Source organism: Falco cherrug, chromosome 5 (assembly GCF_023634085.1).
Source record: "Falco cherrug isolate bFalChe1 chromosome 5, bFalChe1.pri, whole genome shotgun sequence".
NCBI classification, from domain to species: Eukaryota; Metazoa; Chordata; class Aves; order Falconiformes; family Falconidae; genus Falco; species Falco cherrug.
Window position 1 is genome coordinate 24840725 of NC_073701.1, and position 20082 is coordinate 24860806.

At 39.5% G+C, this 20082-nt stretch overlaps 1 protein-coding gene across 2 annotated transcripts in view; it reads left to right on the forward strand.

Moving 5' to 3' along the window:
* Window positions 1–20082, forward strand: part of KDM5A (lysine demethylase 5A) — a 49781-nt gene that overhangs the window by 20028 nt on the left and 9671 nt on the right. For both annotated transcript variants that reach the window (XM_055710713.1, XM_055710712.1), the window contains exons 11-24: window positions 282–463; window positions 2228–2390; window positions 3209–3328; window positions 4566–4760; window positions 4891–5072; window positions 5327–5451; window positions 5701–5851; window positions 8691–8808; window positions 12022–12377; window positions 12888–13026; window positions 13956–14135; window positions 15553–15714; window positions 16740–17291; window positions 18078–18221. In XM_055710713.1, coding sequence (XP_055566688.1) covers window positions 282–463; window positions 2228–2390; window positions 3209–3328; window positions 4566–4760; window positions 4891–5072; window positions 5327–5451; window positions 5701–5851; window positions 8691–8808; window positions 12022–12377; window positions 12888–13026; window positions 13956–14135; window positions 15553–15714; window positions 16740–17291; window positions 18078–18221 — 2769 coding nt within the window. The remainder of the gene's footprint in view (window positions 1–281; window positions 464–2227; window positions 2391–3208; window positions 3329–4565; window positions 4761–4890; window positions 5073–5326; window positions 5452–5700; window positions 5852–8690; window positions 8809–12021; window positions 12378–12887; window positions 13027–13955; window positions 14136–15552; window positions 15715–16739; window positions 17292–18077; window positions 18222–20082) is intronic.

A 20082-nucleotide genomic window follows, 5' to 3' on the forward strand; every position in this document is an offset into this window, starting at 1 on the left:
GGGGGTGGGAATCAAAGCCTGAGTTTATTAGCCTTGGTGCAAAGAAGATGAGCTAAGCATGTTGAAATACTAGGACTGGCTTTAAATCTTAGTCTGATTAATTGCTAAGGTATTTAAGGAGTTATTTCCTAGTTTTGATGCTTCATTGTTGCAGAATATTGCCCACTATCTACTATAGAAATGCATAGGCTGATCTCTTTCTTTGTAATTTCCTTTTCTGGAGTTGGTGTCCTTACATTCTTCTTATTTGTTCAGAATTAATTTTCTTCTTTTTTTGGCAGGATTATGCGCTGTCTGGTTGGAACTTGAATAATATGCCAATTCTAGAACAATCAGTCCTTGCTCACATCAATGCAGATATCTCTGGCATGAAGGTACCTTGGCTGTACGTAGGGATGTGCTTCTCCTCATTTTGCTGGCATATTGAAGATCACTGGAGCTATTCCATCAACTACTTGCATTGGTATGGGCTCTCCTTTCTGTGTCTACCTTACGCTGCCCTGTTTGCTGTTATTAAATTTTTAGTTCTACTTCAAAGTGCCTATGCATGCTGATGGCGCTTTTAACCAAAAAGCTAAATGTCATGAGTGGTCCATATTCTGAGCTGAGGCTTATTAAAAGTGAATACAGATACTGTTTAAACATTCCAGTGTTTTTTATTAACTGATTAAATATTCTTATGTTGCCAAAAATCCAGAGTCACTATAAAATCATGTTGTACAGGCTCACATCTTTTCTAAGGAAGCTTTTGGTTTTGAACTGAGTTAACAGTTCACTGCTTTATGATTTAAAGTTGGTATGCTCCTATGCTGGAAATAGAGACTTCTGGCTTACACAGGCATTTGAGCTGACAGTTCCGCAACAGATCTATCTATACATAGAAATACTAGCCAAGCGAAGAGAAATTTGAAAGTAATTCTGAGTTTCAGAACAATCCTAAAAGTGTTGTGGTATTCAGCTTTTGTGTTTGAAAAGAATCCTGAAAGATAGTAACTGTTTGCAGTGCAGTCTTCCCAGTTCATCAGGCTCGGTCACAGTGGATGGAGCAGGGGGAAGGAGCGGAGAAGCTGTGTAAAGCACATTTTTAGAATACAGTTTGTTGTATGTCTGGTAAAGATGAGTTGATAGTCTTTTGACTGTGATTGCACGTTTCTGGAGAAGCATGTTTTCTAGCAAGATCTGATCCACAGACTCTGGCGGGGAATTAATTTTGTTTTGAGCTCAGTTCTTGTCCTCAGCATGCTGTTAACTAGATTAGTATGTGAGGGTTTATGTCAGCTGGTGAGTTCCAGCAGCCCAGATGCAGAGTAGTAGTAATTACTCACTGGAGTTTACTGGCTGTAAACCACTGTCTACCAGCAGGTGTCACTGAAGCCTGTAGGAAGCACAGAAAACGCTGTGCCGTGCCTCATCGAACTTGTGGGATGGTTAGTGACAAGATTATTAGTACAGTTAAATAGTGCTATGTAAATGGTTTCAGATATTTCAGCAGACTACTGCTTAATAAAAGTACTTCTTAATAAAATAATAAAATAAACCTCAGCACTATAGATACTAGATTATTGCAGTTTATTTTGGTTAAGACAGGACTGGAATAGTATGTTCTCAAGTAATTTTGTGTTTATTTTTGGTCTTGTTAAGTATGAGGGAAGAAAAAGATCAACCATTTAGGTGTCTCTTTTTTTATCTTAAGAGTCCAGTGGGCCACTGGTTTTCAGTAATCGGTTATGTAAATTAGGAGGATTATTTCACTGCGCTGTCTGGTGTTTTATTCTTTCCACTTCTGCTTAGCTGGTATACTGTTCCATTGGTTTCAGGAATGTTACTACTCCAAGCCTGAGTGGAGGAGTACCATGATCTCTTTTCTCTTAAATGTTAGCTGTGACGGCCAAGGTTTTGTTTAAGCTTGCTTTCTTCTTCCTAAAGGAAAATAATTGCCCATTCTGTCTGTGTAGAGCATGGTAAATGACAATTATCTTCCATGTTAGGCTTTTCATGGCAAATCTACTGTCAGGTATTTTGAGAATTGTGTTGTAGTGTAATTGATTTTTCAGATCAGAATAATACATCCTGAAGATGATGTTTGTTGATTAAAGAAACTTTTCTGTCTATATGCAAAATATTTGGCTTGTGTGGACAGTGGTGCTAGGTTTGAGGTGTACTTTGCAGTTGGATGGCATTATTACTTTCCTTTAATATATTTATTACTGTGGTTGTGTTTTATTAGGGGAGAGCCAAAGACATGGTATGGTGTGCCCTCTCATGCAGCAGAGCAGCTAGAAGATGTGATGAAGGAATTGGCTCCTGAGCTATTTGAATCCCAGCCTGATCTCCTGCATCAGCTGGTCACTATTATGAACCCAAATGTACTGATGGAACATGGTGTACCAGTGAGTAGCACATGAGCATTTTTTTACATAAGTACTCCTATGCACTCTTCATTCTGTGCCAGGTTCATGTAACAATGGTTTGGCATACTCTGAAGAATTTTTATGGTGGACGTTTATACATACTCAGTTCATTAGCTATAGGGTGTTTTTTCAAGCTGTTTTCTAGCGTCTTCCCTAGACTCACCACAAGATTTATATTATCTTATATCAGAAGTGAGTGTGCCAAGTTTCTTACATAAAATATCTTACAGAACAAGTGTATGTGTGTGTTAAATTTTAATTAAAAAAGCCCTTACCCCACCATAGCAGAAAATTTGTCTGTGAAATGCTTTTAATATCTTTTGGTAGTAAAATACTTGTCTTGTGTTCATTAGAAATCTCAGCATTACAAAATGCTTTCCTGACCAAACATAATTGACTGCAGACCTTATTTAAGCAGCAGTCACTATCATTTGCTTTTGTCTTAATATAAATTTGTTCCCCTGGCAAATACCCCAACAAAGCAAACCATAAACTGTTTCCAGAAGCTTATGTACTTTGTAGTGCAATGGACTGAATGATGATAGAGAAACATCCTTTTGGGGATTTGTAAAGAAAATTTTCAACTGTTGGCTTATATATTCAGCTTTTTTGAGTAAGGCTATAAATTGAGGATTCACTTCAAGGATTGGTTCTGTCTTCTTACCACTGTTGGTGTAGCTGTATTGCCTATGGTGTTTTATAGGACGAAGAAAGAGGTGTTCAAACATCTTGTAATTATGTCTTAAACTCTGTTGTAAGTTTCATGGTTTTTTTTCCTTTCTCTTCACTTGTATTAGGTATACAGGACCAATCAGTGTGCTGGCGAGTTTGTTGTGACCTTTCCTCGTGCCTATCACTCTGGATTTAACCAGGGATATAACTTTGCTGAAGCTGTGAACTTCTGCACTGCTGACTGGGTCTGTTCTTTTGTATATGTTTGCTGTATCTCCGTGGTGATCTTCTCAAGAAGTGTGTTAGTGACTTAATTATCTGAAGAACAGTCTTAACTCACATAGCATGTTTTATGTTTATAGTTCCTGGTACAATGGTTAAAGACTGATGTAAGTTTGCATTATGCAAAATAATTTTGATAAGCACATAATTTTTAGCAGCTTCAAGCTGAAACTTTGGCATGTGATCTTATTTTAGGTATTGATCTAAGCAAAAAAGTGACATCCCACAGTGCCTTTAGCTAGTCCTTCTGTGATGCCTCTTTCTGAATTTGATACAGATTAATGTGCTATCTTGAATAGTCGTTACGTGAATGTTAGGAGGTAGGCATAAAACAGTCTTTTGTTCTCCTTCTGTGCCAGCTCATTGTACATTTTAATCGTGTTAGTTCTTGTTCTAATAGCTGTGCCACATCAGAGCATAGCTTATGTGGACTCTTAAGTTGTCAAAAGTGCGTCCTATCACTGTCCAGGGCTTACAGCTTGAAGTTATGATCTCATTTGTAGTTTATCTCTCTCTAATGTCTATTTTGCTACTTTCAAATGGGAATTTCAGTCCTTAATCAGAGAAATTTATTCATTTGTCAGAAAAGTTATCTGCAGGACTGACAGTGTGTCAGTGTTCTTTTTCTCTCCTGTGCTCATGATGTAATCTGTGCATAACTTCTGTGAAAAATTGCTAAACTCACACCAACTGTGTGAAGTTCCCTTTGTTTATGCAAAATGTAACCAGAAATCTGTATAGCAAATTCATGTAGCAATTTATATTTTTTATTTTAAAAGGACAAAATAAGTAATATTGATTTTGGTTAACTCTAGGCATCTTGCGTTAAATGTTGATGTCCATGTGTAATATCCAGAGGGCAGTGCATTCACCTTAGCATAGACTAGATGACTCCTTTTTGGTGCTAGTTCTTTGGACTGGGAGTAAAAACAACTTAGGACAACTCTTACACTTGTGACTGAAAGTTAGGCACGTAATACGGTAGATGCCCCCACAACATGGGTACCCTGTTTGTCCTCATCTGTAACATGATTTAAGGTTGTTATAATTGGCTTTGTCCCATAAGATATGTCTCTTGGTCTCAGTCTTTTCTCAGATTTTGTCAAAGCAAGGAAAGTGGGAGGTAAGAGATCAACTTGAAAGGAGATCATCTTGAAAGGTCTTTTCCCAGTATGACAGATGTCGGGATTTTTTTTGTAGCTTCCCATTGGGCGTCAGTGTGTGAGTCATTACCGAAGGCTAGGACGTCATTGTGTTTTTTCCCATGAAGAGCTGATCTTCAAGATGGCTGCAGATCCAGAGTGCTTGGATGTTGGGCTGGCTGCCATGGTCTGCAAGGAGATGACTCTAATGATAGAGGAAGAGACACGGTTAAGGGAGTCTGTTGTACAGATGGTGAGTAACAATAGACAACTCTTACTTTGCTTGCAAAAGAACTTTTGGCTCCCTCCTGCTCTCCCCCCCCCCCCCCCCCCTCCCTGGATTAGAGTTTTTATAGCAAGTGTCTTGCCTGTTTGTTTATTAGGGTGTGTTGATGTCTGAAGAAGAGGTGTTTGAACTGGTTCCAGATGATGAGCGTCAGTGCACAGCTTGCAGAACCACATGCTTCTTGTCAGCTCTTACATGTTCCTGTAATCCTGAGCGTCTGGTATGCTTATACCATCCGTCTGATTTATGTCCATGTCCCATGCAGAAGAAGTGTCTAAGGTACACAGAACTTTTTTCCCCTGCTTTTCTTCCATATTCAGTAGTTTGCTGGAGACCAGTGACCAAATACAACATTTGGCCACACTTCTGTCTTTACGGAGTATTTTTATCCTCTTTAGTTTCTTCATTCCAGGGCCACAGGTATTATGTATGTTCTGTCTTTCTGGCCTGGTTGTGGCTGGAAAAACGCAATATAAGCAATATCCTGGCTTTTGTACGGGCATTAATACTTTATTTTCCTTCCATATCTCCAGGTACCGTTACCCACTAGAAGACCTTCCTTCTTTGCTGTATGGAGTGAAAGTTAGAGCACAGTCTTATGACACCTGGGTCAGTAGAGTTACAGAAGCTCTGTCTGCCAGTCTCAACCACAAGAAAGGTCAGACTTCTGTTGTTCATAGTAGGATGTCCTGAAACACATTTCTTCTGTGTTACATTTAATGAGATAAATGCTGTGTATTGTTTAGTGGAAAAAAGAAATGAGCTAATCTGAGAGTGTAATGCAACTAATTGTGTGTTTCAAATTGAACTAGCCTTGAACGAGTTGGAACCTTGATTGAAGGCCTTTAAAGCAGTCTAAAATCTCTTTTGTTTTTGCATACAAATTATTTCTGTACTGTTATTACAGATGTGATTGAGCTGAGAGTAATGTTGGAGGATGCTGAAGACAGGAAATATCCAGAGAATGATCTTTTCCGCAGGCTCAGAGATGCTGTGAAAGAAGCAGAGACCTGTGCTTCAGTAGCACAGCTGCTTCTGAGCAAAAAGCAAAAACACAGGTAGGACAGGCATTTTTTTCCAACAGTTTCCATCTGTCTGTTTTGTTACTTGATTGGATCTGGAAACGTAAGAATCCTGAGGTGTCAGTGCCTACTAACTTCTGTCAGTGTTTCCTGTCTGCAGTGCTGACTCATTGAGAGGTAGAGGAGGCAGATACAGTGGAGCAGGCAGATACACAAGGGGCCAAAAAAGTGGACTTGGTTGGAATGTGTTAAACATATTCAGCTGACTTGGGTACTGAAATGTGAAAGCTTTTGGAGGAGTTGTGTTTGATCACTGATCAGGTGTTTCTCTGAATGTGTGGGAGAGTTGTAGGAAAAGACTAGAGAAAAAAATGCAGAGGAAGTCTTGACATGAATATATTTTAAGTAGCATGGCTAAGTACATAGCTTAAAGCCATGGAAAGAAAATCTGTTAAGACATTGGATTGCAAAGCAAAATGCTTGAGAACTAGGAAATACCAGTTATGGTTGATAAGGCAAGTGCAGCTGTATCTTACAGTACAGCATTTCTCAAAAATACTTATAAATTTGCCAGCTGTTCTCAAATTGCAGAACATGTTGTGATGCTGATGGAGTTACTGGAAGATGCAAAGGTTGCCAGCATTGACTGGAACAAGAGGATCTTGGGGAGCAGAGCAGTGTAGCAGAGCAAAAAGCCCTCATAGTTTGAGCTAGTCTTTTACTTCTTGGGAAGGACCATGGGAGGCAGTGATGTGTGGTTGAAAGTAGTGGCTTGCCTCAGTGACTTTGGGCAGTTTAGTTAGACTCCCTTGGTTCTCTGTATTGCCTGCCTAGCCTGTGGCTGTGTCAGTGTTACTCTGTCCCCTGACCCTACCTCAGCAATCTGCTGGATGTGTCCCTTTGTTCTGCTTTCATGAGCCTTCAGCAACATGTTCTTCCTTCTCTCCTACACGTTCTGTGCACTGAATAGAAGTCCCATTAAATGAATACCTTGTTAATTATAATACCCAAATTTGCTACACAAAACATAACGCATATCATAATTGCTTGAACACTGAAATGCTAGAGTTACACCACAGATCCAAGTATAATACCTGATATGATTGGAAGGCTATTATAAAAGAGAGAAGCATTTTTACTATGTTTGAAGGGAAAGGAAGGCTGTCCTGTTTGGTTTTTATTGCTTGTTAGGATTCCACTACCATGGAGGTACGGTCACTTAAAATACTGGTCTGGGTGAGGGAAACGTGCTACAGGGGTTGCATTACCCTGTTCCTAATGTGGTTTAACTTTTTTGGTAGCTCGCAGGTGTTCCTGCTCTCTTGCTGCCTGCTCTTCCCTCTGCTGTGGTTGTTGGCCTTCTTTCAACAGACTTGCCTTCAGTTAATTATTTCCAGCACTACCCCAAGAAACACAAGGGGTGGAAAGATCTGACGACTTTCAATGCTGTGTCTTATCTAAAGCTGAGAGAATTCTGTGGGGCAAAAAAAAGGACTTTTATATACATCTGAGGGCTGTTGTATGCCAAATAGCAACATGTTACAAAATGGAGGTTTGAGAAAGATTTTTGAAATCTTTGAACAGTGCTAGGAAATTTAAATATAAGATCATGTTCAGCTTCTTTTAACATTTGTGTTCGTATTTAATGCGTTGAGAAGGATCACATTTACACAGAGGATAAGGTTATTAAAAAAGCAAAATAAAAATGAGTGCTCAAACAGAACAATTTGGCAGGGATTAAAGGAGCAGTAAACTCATGCTCAAATGTAGCAAAAGAAAATCTATTCCTTGTGCATCTGATAATATATATTAACCTGAAAAATAGGTGATGCGTACCTGTGAAGATGTATCCAATATTCCAGTTCTGTGTGTCTCTCCACTGTTGAAAGTTGTTTCCATAGGCAGGGACAGTTGTATCATTTTGTTTGTGCTGTGGCAGTCCATGGTTGGATTAGGGACACAACGCCAGTGCAGTGTTTCAGAGGGGTGCCCTCCTACAGTGGTGTCTCGGAGCACCACACCATTCACTCTTCTGCAGGAATATTGGAGGCACAGCAGGCTCAGCGCAGCTACTACTCCATCCTGTCTGTCATCAGTGTTTTTTTCCCCTCTGAGTTTCAGATAGGCTGTAATTATATTTAATCATTAATCTAAATTTTACTTTTACAATTACATGTAAGTCCATAGTTTGAAAGATGGAGTTTTATTTTTCTTTAATGTTTCTGTAGTAATAAAATGTGGATTCACTAGCAGGGAACAACTCTTCAGTGTTTTCAAATCTGTCCTGTTGTGAAGTTGTGCCTGCCAGCGATATGTATACCAAATGTTTAGTTTGTGCAGTGTGTCACTTGGAAGTCTTTTACCACACAGAGCGGGCTTGTTATACTTTATTCAAGTGATACTTAATGGAAGTGTCTTTGCAGAGCACATCCTACTCAGTAGCAGTCTTCTCCTCTTGCAAGGCCAGTTTCTCTGGCTACAAGAGAGAGCACTCTAGAACATAACACTACTTTCAGAGCTTGTTGCTGTTACTTATCTCAGATGTCTTGTCAGTGCTTGTCATGGCAGTCAACCTCTTGAGCTGCCTAAAGGAGGCTTTTTGGAGCTATGTTCTACCTTTTTTGAACAAACTCAATTTGAAAGACAATGCTACATCTGAAAAGCAGGGTAAATTCTCTTGATGCTTAGAGGAATTACGTTAGACTTAGTTTTCAAGATTTTGGAATACTTGTGGAGTTTGATTTCTTTAAACTAAGTGATGAATTTTTTTTTTGTAACTTCTCAGTAATCTTGTTAGTTTTGTCACTGGGAGTAAATCCAGGGATTATAATCTTAACTTTCACCTAATATTGTTTAATTATGTCCATTCATACAGCAGACAGAGCCAAGATAGTGGAAGGACACGGACCAAGCTAACTATGGAGGAGCTTAAAGCTTTCGTACAACAGTTGTTCAGCTTGCCCTGTGTTATCAGCCAAGCCCGACAAGTGAAGGTAAGTTTGCATCTGCTCCTCAGATCATGTCGTGCTTTTTACTTTGTTCTGTTTTTGTGGTTTTGAGATTTTTTTTAAACAGATAACGTTGCCTGGTGTAAAGGATGAAAGGCTTTTTTCTTTAAGAATCAGTTGTGCACTGGCAGAGGTGGATTGAGTGGGGTGTTTAATGTCTAGCTTCTCATGTAAAGCAGATAGCTGCTTTGCAATGATACCCCTGGCCTCAAGAAAGTAAAAGACTCTGGAAAGATGTAGCTCAGTGTCTCCCTGCTTTACTGGGTAATCTTGCTGGTGTTACTGGAGTTTTGCTGATGATGTTGCTGCCTGTCCATAATGGAATGGTAACATCCGTTTCCAGTTCATTTATAAGCATGTCGCTAAGTGGGCAATGACAGCATTTGTACTTTCATGCCAGTATAGTCATACCATTGAATATGTAGGGCTAAATTTGGGACCTTAAGCGTGGGTATCTAGTGCCCTGTGAGATACTCTGAAGTATTTCACCTGGCCTCTGTTGCCATCTTCAAAGAATACCTTAGCTCTTGTGTAGCAGTCTCAGACAGTGTGGGGTATTGATGGGGTATTGCCCATGCAGTCGGCATTTAGGCAAGCAAACAGAGCACTTTAAGTGACAATGCATTCGTTTTCTAAGCTGCCTGTTGCAATGGGCATTGTCAGATGTAGTGGTCTCACTTCAGTTAAACCAAGGTAAAAGATCCCTCCCACCTGTCACTGTCCAGATGGCCCAGTTTTATCTCTCTGAAGCAGTTACTCCTATTCCAGCACTGTTAATGCTCTCTATAGTGGTGGAATTCCTGATTAAATCCTACCCTTTATGTTTTTTGTGGAAACTTCTGAAGATTACATTGATGTGTTTCTTTAGGGGAGAGGGAAAGCAGTACCACATTGGCAATTGTTCTGTAAATACTTCTCAGCCTTGTTTTCCAGGTTACAGCCTCCTTAATCTGTATGCACAGCCCGTGTTTCTTGTCCTTCATGTATATATCTTTGCACCTGTCTTTGAATGGATCTAGACTAATAAGTAATCCAGATCGTACTGATTCCCCTGGCTGCTATTATCATTTATCACTCTGGCAGTCTGTATCGTAGCAAGTGTTTTCAGCAGCAATCTTAATTTGTTTCTCTGTCACTGATGATGAAATGTTAAATAGTGTTTCACCTACTAACCAAGTTCTAGAAAACTCCTTCAAGAAACAATAAAGATTTTTCAGCTTGAGAAATGGTTCTTGATGTATGTTAATCATTTATTAACACACATGTTCTCTGTCAATAACAATTTCAAGAAGAATGTTCTATTGTGCTAGATTGAGGGCCTAAAATTCTAAACATTACCATATCTGCAGCAGCTACTAAATAACCAAACATACAGTTTAAAAATGTTAGTCTTGTTTGAGAACGCCTCTTTTCTGTGTTTACTAGTGTTAATTATCTCCATCTTAATTAATGAATTCTGTATTAACTTTTCCATGGTAACTCAATGTTGGTGTCACAGAGAGACTTTATATTGGACTTCTTGTCATTACAATATTGGCATGTTGTTGCTGAAAAGAAGTACCTTCAGAAATCTGTAGGACTCCAGGATACAGATTTTCCAGGCCTGTTGATGATAATCTTTTCCCAGCAGCTAATAGTGGAAAGTATGTTGTTATCCTCATATGATAGGATGATTTTACTACACTTCTTTCCACATACAAACCAGAAATATTTACTAGTATTTACTCATGAAATTTTATCATCATCTATTAATAGACCTATACGATTGTTCTCAAAGGAGATTTTTTTTTCTAATGTATTTAAAACCTTCTTATAATTAAGACATAATTCTTTGATGACAGAGCTGTGGACATGCAATAAACTCTTGACAGTTTTAATTGGTGTTTTTGTCTAAATATTTTCTCCCAACTATTCTCTTTTCCCACTGCTGCTCAGCCTTAGGAAACTGGTTCTGTTGAAGTATTCTGTGCATGTGTATGTTCTTGAAGCTTCAACATAATCACTAGCCAATAAAATAAATATTATCATTTTACTGGTTACAAACCATAGTCTCCTAGTTTCTGAACGAAGTCAGATAATGATCATTTATGCCTAAGCACTCACTAACTTTCAGCATGGCATTTGAATGCAATTATCCATCATTATGAATTGCAAAATAATTGTCATGTTGGATGATGAGTATTTTCTAACATAAAAGGCATTATAATTATTAAACTTAATAATTTGTCACTATAAAGCATTCAGCATATGTTCCCTGAATCAAAATCTTTATAATGTGGATCTTGTTCTTTTTTGTAAATGCCTTCTGGTTTCCAGTCATGAAAAAACAACACCAGACAATAAGGGCAGAAAGCTAAGGGTTAGGTTAGGAAATGCAGGTTTTGCTCCTTATTGTGCCATTGACTAGCCATGAGAAATACCTGCCACTTTGTAAGAGACTCAGGAGTTAATCAATTGAGTATACTGGTTGAATGACCTTGAATGAATCTCCTGCAGAGATTTTCCTGTCTGTTTGCTGTCTTTGATTTTTATCATTGCAGTGCCAAAACATGAGGATGGGGACAACTGCAGCAGTGCAGTTGGATTTCTCTGAAATTGTCTCCTTTTATTAGAGGATTTTGCATTTTCACTTCTTTCTTTTGTGCAATAAAATCCTGATGTGCTTAAGTGGTGGGCCTGCTTTAGGAAATAGTAATTACAAATTTGACCATCATTATTTTAATGATCTTCTGGTATTCATGTCCGTGTGCAACTCTGGTGTGTTCTTTCTCCTCAGCATGTGTTGTTCTGTTGTGTATTACCATCATTACTGTAATGTCATAATGCTAGATTGAAAGGATAATCTGCTTGCAGAGGTCCGCTTTCCCACCACTATTTTGAAATTAACGTTGGTTGCACAACACTTAATACTCTGTTTTGTTGGGAGCTGTAGGCAGTTGCGGTCGTACTATTTTAGGTGCAGGGTTTGATGCAGCTAATGTGCCTAGTGTATGAAACAGGCCACCGAATGAGTTTAGAGGGTCTGTTACTTAATATGTGTCAGGCTTGTGACAGCTAGCTGGCATTGTGTGTAGAAGCTGTGACTGATTATGTGATGATCACATACAAATTCACAGATGACTGCTCCCTCAGTCAACTTTCCCTTTTGGTTCTATGGACATTTCTTTTCTAGTTGATTTGTACTGTTTGTTACTTCAGAATCTGCTTGATGATGTAGAAGAATTTCATGAGCGTGCTCAAGAAGCTATGATGGATGAGATCCCAGACTCTTCCAAGCTGCAAGAGTTGATAGACCTGGGCTCTGGCCTTTATGTAGAACTTCCTGAATTGCCAAGGCTGAAGCAAGAACTGCAACAGGCACGGTGGCTGGATGAGGTGAGATCCACCCTCTTGGATCCCCAGAGGGTCACCCTAGATGTGATGAAGAAGCTGATTGACTCAGGTGTGGGCTTGGCACCGCACCATGCTGTAGAGAAAGCTATGGCTGAGTTGCAGGAGCTGCTAACAGTCTCGGAGAGGTGGGAGGAGAAGGCCAAAGTCTGCCTGCAGGCCAGGTGAGTGTTCCTTTGCAAACTGTTCTTATATGTTACACACTTCTGGGATTCTCAGCCTCTTTTGAGGAGTGTGCTGAGAAGCTGGGGGCTTTGAAACTAGTGTATTTTGGTTTTTTTACCTTCCAGCAGTTTAACTGCTCAAGAGTTGGACTTGATGAGTTGCAGAAGAGTTGATTCCTTATCATGTTGCACAGTGCTAGGAGGCTGTGAGTGTTGCTGCTGTCTTTGGTATTCATCCCCCTCAACTAAAAACACTTGAGTATGCTACACAAGGCAGCTTCCTCAATGTTAAAGGAGCTCTGATGCTGTGCCCTTTTGAACTTGATTGTGCAAAGTCCGTCAGCTTTCTCACCTCTTTGTTCTTTGGTAGCCAGTAGCACCCTTGAAGAATAGAGCCATGGTATCCTGCACTGCAGTATAGTGATGAAGTTGCATTACCAGCCTGTCAAATTCATATGGATGTAGTTGACATATTGAGAGAAGGCTGGAATTGGGTTTTTCTTACCCTAGGCCGCGCCAAAGTGTGGTTGCTCTGGAGGGCATTGTGAATGAAGCAAAGAACATCCCTGCTTACCTGCCCAATGTGCTGGCACTGAAAGAAGCCCTGCAGCGGGCTAGAGACTGGACAGCTAAAGTGGAGGCCATTCAGGTAGGGGTTACAGCCGGGACTGGAATCTTCTGCTTGCATCCTTTTATTTAGATGTTGTTTATTCCTAGCCCCTCCATTCACAAAAGGTGACCTGAAGGGAAGCCTTGCTATAGCTGTTGAATGTGCTTACCGTAGCTCATGTGCTTGAATTTCTCTTTCTTTTTGTGCTTGTGTTTCCCCATTGGCTATCCAGTTTCTGTTTTCCTTCCTTTTATGCGTTTCATGGGGGATGTAAAAGCCCGCAAATTCATTATGATACAAATGTAACTCTTAAAGGGTGGGTATGTGGTATTGAAACTGTTATGCGTACTGTCACTGAAAATACTTGGCTGCAGCAGAAGACATTCTGCTCACAGATCTTCAGCTTTGGAGCTGGCTATGGAAATGGTTTGTTGTTTGTGGTGTTCTCCCCCATGGCAGTGATGGCTGAAATTTTCTATCTGAAATAAAGTTATGACATCGTTAGTTCAGTAGCCTCCCCTTCTATCGGTAAACCCACTTAACTTGATCCAAAAGGGACATGGCTTCTGTCATACTTACAGGTGTTGATCTCTGGACTGCAACTGCTATCCTTATATAAGGTATTTGTTGGGAACTGAAGTGAGAATCCCAATTGATTTCACATCAGTCCCTGTACAATTCTCAGATATAGTAGCTTGCTGTTAAGCAGACAGCATTTAAGGCAGCCATCTAGAAATGGAATGTTATCTTACTCACTAAGCCAGCTGGCCATGTCAGAATGACTTTTAAAATAAAAACTGTATGAGATGGGTTTTTTTAAATACCAGTAAGATTGAAACATTGCCCTCCTTTCCTTTCCTATGCAACTCTTATTTTAGTCAGTGACAAGATAGTGTATGGCTTGAAATTAAGCTGGCTACTGATACAATGGACGAATTGTTGGTTTAGAAACATTTCTTTTACTCCAGAATGGGAGCAACTATGCCTACCTGGAGCAACTGGAGAGCTTGTCTGCAAAAGGCCGCCCAATACCAGTGCGTCTTGATGCCCTGCCACAGCTGGAATCACAGGTAGCTGCAGCACGTGCCTGGCGGGAGCGCACAGGAAGGACCTTTCTGAAGAAGAACTCAAGCTACAGCCTGTTACAGGTGAGCAACAGACACTTCTGTATCAGCCTTCAGAAACTGGTCTTAATGGCCCTCTGTGGTCTGGAAGGAGCAGCTGGTTCAATTACAGTAGATTACAGATCCTTTTGAGAATAGAATATAATAAACTTCAGCTGTTCTCAGGTGAAAGGGGTGAAAAAGTCTGCTTGGCTAGTCTTGTTTTACCTATAGACAACCTCAGCTGTTACTTTTGCAGAAACAAATTAAAACTCTCCTTTTTGGGAGGGAAAGAAAAGGATTTATCTTTTTTGTGTAGTTGTAGAAATGGAGGCCTGAAATGGTCATAGAAACTGTCTTTAACAGGTGAATATTTTAACTTGTTCCACTGCTTAAATTCTGGGAGAATAGATTAGATATTTTATAAGCTGTAGTCACTGTCTTTGTTTTAATAAAAATCATTCATGTGTTTGAAGATTTATCATATCTGCTTGACAAGCTTCCCTTTTTTCTATGGAAAACAATTGAAGTTCTTCCAACTCTTTCTTGTAGTTTGTATTTTTCATACTCTTATCTCATTGCTGTTTCCTGTGGTTTGTCTTCACTGTTGGTGTGGTGTCCAAAACCAGACAGAATCCTCTCACTGTGGCTTCCCTAGTGCCACATGAAATGCAGTGATTGCATCTTGTGTCTCAAAGGCGATACTGCAGTTTAAGGTTTCCCATGGGATCTGCCCCTATTGCTACAACATCACATTTATTTCTGCTCAGTTTGTGATGCCCTCCAGGTCCAAATTTTTTTTGCTGTATTCTTCTGCCTAATATGTTCTGGTTTTGCATTTGACTGTTTTTCTTAAATGTATCATTTTGAACTTTACTATATTGAATTTAATTTGTTAGATTTTGATTCAAGTATGCCTTTCAACTAATCAAGATGACTTAAAATTTAATTCTTGTTCTTAAAAATGCTTTGCAGCCTCTCATGTTTGATACCAAAAGGCTTATAGCATATTTTTTTAGTTTTTACATCAGCCAAATTTCTGATACAAATCGTGGCAGATCTTTAAGACTTGATGAAGGTGCTTGAAGTGAATGTTAAACTACTGATATCTGTGTACAGTATTTCAGTTAGCTATAGGTATGATAGTTTAATAGATATTTTAATTTAATCATGAAAACACAGTGGCTTTCAGATTGACCTGCCACGTCATGCTGATTACATACAAATTCTATACTTCTGAAATAGTTGTATCTTTTTCTGTTTTTCTGCTCTTCCTAGCATTAAGTGACAGATATCAAAGGTGTTAGATTGCTGAGTATTTTTTGCTCTCTGGTGACTCTCTTGTAATTCCTTTAGTAGATGTTCTCATATATGTCCCTGAAATCCATAATTATGGATTAGAACTTTTTTCTCTTCTTGGCATCCTTGATTCTGATGCTATAAGTTTGCTTGGTGGTTACAGGTTCTGAGCCCTCGGACTGATATTGGTGTTTATGGGAGCAGTAAGAACAGACGGAAGAGGGCAAAGGAGTTGATGGAGAAGGAAAAGGAGAAAGATCTTGACTTGGAATCCCTAAGTGAATTGGAGGATGGGCTGGAGGAGGCCAGGGATACCGCAGCTGTGGTAAGGAGCAGTGAAAAGTATTGCCTCCTGGTAACGTGGATTTAATTTGTCTCTGATCTGTGGAGAAATCTTATGGAAGAACTGATAAATTAATTTCACTGAAAAAAATATGATGTTTGACACAAGAATATAGTTCAGCTTTAGCTGTAGTGAAAGTAGAGGGAAGCACGGTTCAGAGTAAGTGCTGGTATTTAATGTATTGGGCTATGGGTAAGACTTAAATGGTCTTGTGTTAATATGTGTAGCTGCTCATCTGATATTACTGGCACTCATTGACATCTCATCAAAATAATGTGGAATGAGGGACAACTCTCTTGAACAGTACCAAGGTATATTTGGTTAGGTTGATTTTGAGGGCAGCCTGTAAACGCTTGGCCATAGAAACTGGGCTGGGGGGAATGTTCTATTTGATTCCTCCTTGTTGGGAGGATATTGATGCAGCTTATCAGAAGAATTTGCTGTCATCTGGCGGCCCTTTCTCTGGGAACAAAGAAAGTATAAGCAGGGTCATTAACGTGGCTTACACACAGTCTGGTTTACCTTAGTATGCTTTGTTACAGTTACTTGAATGGAGACCCTGCGGAAATGCGAGGTGCTTCAGGAGATATGTGGCCACTCAGATGCTCCTGGTGCTGAGTCAACATTGAAACAATGCTCAGCTGCATTTTCTTGGTAGACAAATAGATGGAACCAATTCTGACTTCTTTCCTGGAGTCAAAACGCGTTCTTCAGGTGGCCTTATGACAGATTTAATTATGAACTTCAGAAACATTGTAGATGCAAAGAAGCTTTTCTAAAGTTTACACAAAATCTGTCAGAAGGACTCAGGGGAGTAATGAGTAATTGAGGAGAAGGTATTTTAGCTGAAGTTTTAATTAGATCACACAATTCCTAAATTTTGGGCTAATATAACTAGGAAGATCCCCTGATAATGTTTTTGTCTTTTTCTTTTCCTAGAATGCTAATAAAATGTAATCTCTCTTAGCTGTGAAAGTCATGAACTGTTTTTTGCCTTTGCTGGGTAGGTGGCCGTATTCAAGGAACGGGAACAGAAGGAGATTGAAGCTATGCATGCTCTCCGGGCAGCTAACCTGGCCAAGATGACTATGGTGGATCGAATTGAAGAAGTCAAATTCTGCATCTGCCGCAAAACAGCTAGTGGATTCATGCTACAGTGTGAGCTGTGCAAAGACTGGTTTCATAGTGGCTGTGTGCCCCTTCCAAAAACAAGTTCTCAGAAGAAGGGCTCTAGTTGGCAGGCCAAAGAAGTGAAGTTTCTGTGTCCACTTTGCATGCGTTCTCGAAGGCCAAGACTTGAGACAATACTGTCTCTGCTGGTGTCCCTGCAGAAGCTGCCCGTACGGCTGCCGGAAGGGGAGGCATTGCAGTGCTTGACAGAACGTGCCATGAGTTGGCAGGACAGAGCACGGCAGGCTTTGGCCACTGATGAGTTGTCCTCTGCTTTGGCTAAGCTTTCTGTGCTCAGCCAGCGAATGGTGGAGCAGGCAGCACGGGAGAAAACAGAGAAAATAATCAGTGCAGAGCTACAGAAAGCAGCAGCTAACCCAGATTTGCAGGTAGGGATATCTTGCTCTTTACTGTGCTGCTTTGTTCTTTGGTGTGTTGAAAAACCTTCTCTTTCTTAGAGAAGCTTGGGGGAGAGGAGAGGGAGGGCAGTTAAAAGCTGAGAGTTAGACATGTCAAAATTGTGTGGTTCGGTGCTCCTCAGTCTCGGGCAATGGCTGGCTTCAGTTAATGTGCTGTGCCAGGAACAGGTCTGTTGCTTTGTACTCATTGTCAATAGCAACTGCTGAAGGTGCTTGCAAGAAATGTCAGTTCAGACATAGCAGCTGGCTAAAGACCTGAAGATGTGTAAAGCAGTGGCTAGTTTGGTGTCCGAGTTCCATTTCCCTCTTGACAGAATCAGAAGTCTGTAATTCCTCATGGATTGTCACTCTTAGGCATTTGGTGTCTTGTTAATAAATTTCAGTGAGGTCTGTAGGCAAACACTGGTACTTCCAGAGGTGGCCTTTTCATTTCTTTTCATTTTGAGATTGAGATTAGGTGATGCTGTGGTGAAGGAGCTTGTATAACCACAGGCTATAATTTGGTAGCACTGAACAGCAGTATCTAGATCTTTCTAGTCACTATTATTCAAAAACATGGAAATAAAATTAGAACATTTTCCTTGGGTATTTCCCTGTCTGTCTTCATGTCTTGCTGTAACTAGGCTTTTCTGTGACTGCCCAGGCAGTTACCCTCAGGCCAAAATAACTTTTCTTTGTTAGTAACTCTTTAGCCTTTTTATAGATTGTTTTCTTGAAAATTTATTGTTTCATTCCCATGTTCCATTTTTCTTCTAGGGACACTTGACTAGTTTCCAGCAATCAGCCTTTAACAGAGTGATAGGGAGTGTCTCCTCATCCCCACGGCAGACTTTGGATTATGATGATGAAGAGACAGACTCTGATGAAGACATCAGGGAGACATATGGCTATGACATAAAGGTGAGTAATCCAGTGTGGTTTGTCTGCATAGAATTAATCCGGAACACCTGGTTTTCTTATTAATTCAATTTATTTCAGACTATTTTTTTCTATCTTAAGCTATCTATGTACATTTTTCCCTGGCTCCTGTTGCAGAAGAGGTGGTACTTTGATTTTTATCTGACTGTCTCAGTTCTGGACTGTTGGGAAGTTTCATAATGTTTTTATTCAAAATTTCCGAACGTCCTGTTTGAGTTTGAAAAGGTGCTTTTTAGTGCTAAGTAAAAGGATACACTTCTCAAGGGATTTGTATTTATAATACCTTGGGAGGATGAACATTGCCTAAATTGCCCCATTCAGAGATACCATGAGTCATAAATATGAGTAAGTGTCTATATGGAGAGCTCTAAAACAGCTTTTGCTACAGTGAAAAATTAGTCTTTGAAAACTACGTGCCTAAAAGATGTTTCCTGGTGCCAGTTTTCATACCTTTCTCTTCATTCAGCCCTCATTTAGAAGAGGTACATGTGTTCAATTTCGGATGTGTGGAAATAACTCAGGACTAGATGTCTGGATTCAGTTCAGAAATTTTAATTGCAGTTAAATGTTTAAAATACTTTAACCAGAGAAGAACTGTCATGAGGAAAATGCAATTGTAGAGATAACCAAGTGTTTTCAATATGATGTATTTCACTTCAGAACTTCTGAAATATCCTTCTGATACATGTAGAAACAAAAGCAGTGCCACTGTTCCTTCCTGTACAGTGTTTCCTTTTTAGCAATAGTGTCATGTCTATCTTAAAAAAATTTGTAACTTCTAAAGCAGATTTTCTGGTTTATAAAGGAACAGTAAATTTTCCAGATACGATTTGCCTCAATCTCCTGTTCTTAGTATTTTGTTTCTAAGGAGCTTTATGCTAATACATACATTTGTCTTAACAGTCCCATGTGAAATGCCAACAAGAGTACATTGCAATTGGGTGTTAACTGCTGTTAATTAGATTAGCTTTATATTAAAAAATCCCAGTAATTTCCAAATTGTTCTTTACATCAGTGTCATAATAAAGCATTTCTGAAAGATGTGGTATTTTCTGAAGCTGTGATAAAGCGTATGTCAAGAAAGATGGCATATGCTTGTCAGGATATGAGGGTTTTGCAGGAGTGTAATTTCATTTGTTTAATGATTCTGCTGTCACGATTTCAAAATCTGTTACTTAACCATTTAGATTTGGGTGCCCACTACTATATGTAATTGTAAAAAAACCAAACCTGAACGTAAAAATCTGTCGAAGCAAAGCTGATTGGGACCAGAAATGTCCTTTGTCAACTAACATGGTTGGAATAAAAGACAAATTTTCAGTCAACCAGATTTGTCAGGTTTAAACTAGGAGCAGCAATGTTCAAAAGAAATATTAAACTCTGAGAAACTTTGCATATTTTTAGACTGTTGGCTTTCAAGGGCTGAGTTTTTTCCAGTTTATGATCTATAAGCATTTTCCAGTCAACTAATGTGTTTACAAAAACCAACCAAACAACAAAACCCTGCCATGATGCCTCATGAATTTGCTCTCAGTAACTTCAGAAGTAATCCTTGGATCCCTAAGGGTCCATAGGCTATTTCAAAACCCATGGTCTTGGACATCTCAAGTACAACAGTGGCTATAAAAACAGGTGTGAAAAGGCCTGTTTGATTATATTGTGCTTTTTCTAATTAAAACATGATTCTTCTCATCAAATACTTCGTTATGACTGCAATAGCTAGACACTTGTAAGATTTGTTCCAAGCAGACTGATTCACTGATCAAATTTAATGTAAATTTTCTTCACCTTTAGTTGCTTTGATTTCTCACATATTTTTCCTCGTTCCTTTGCACCTGTTGCC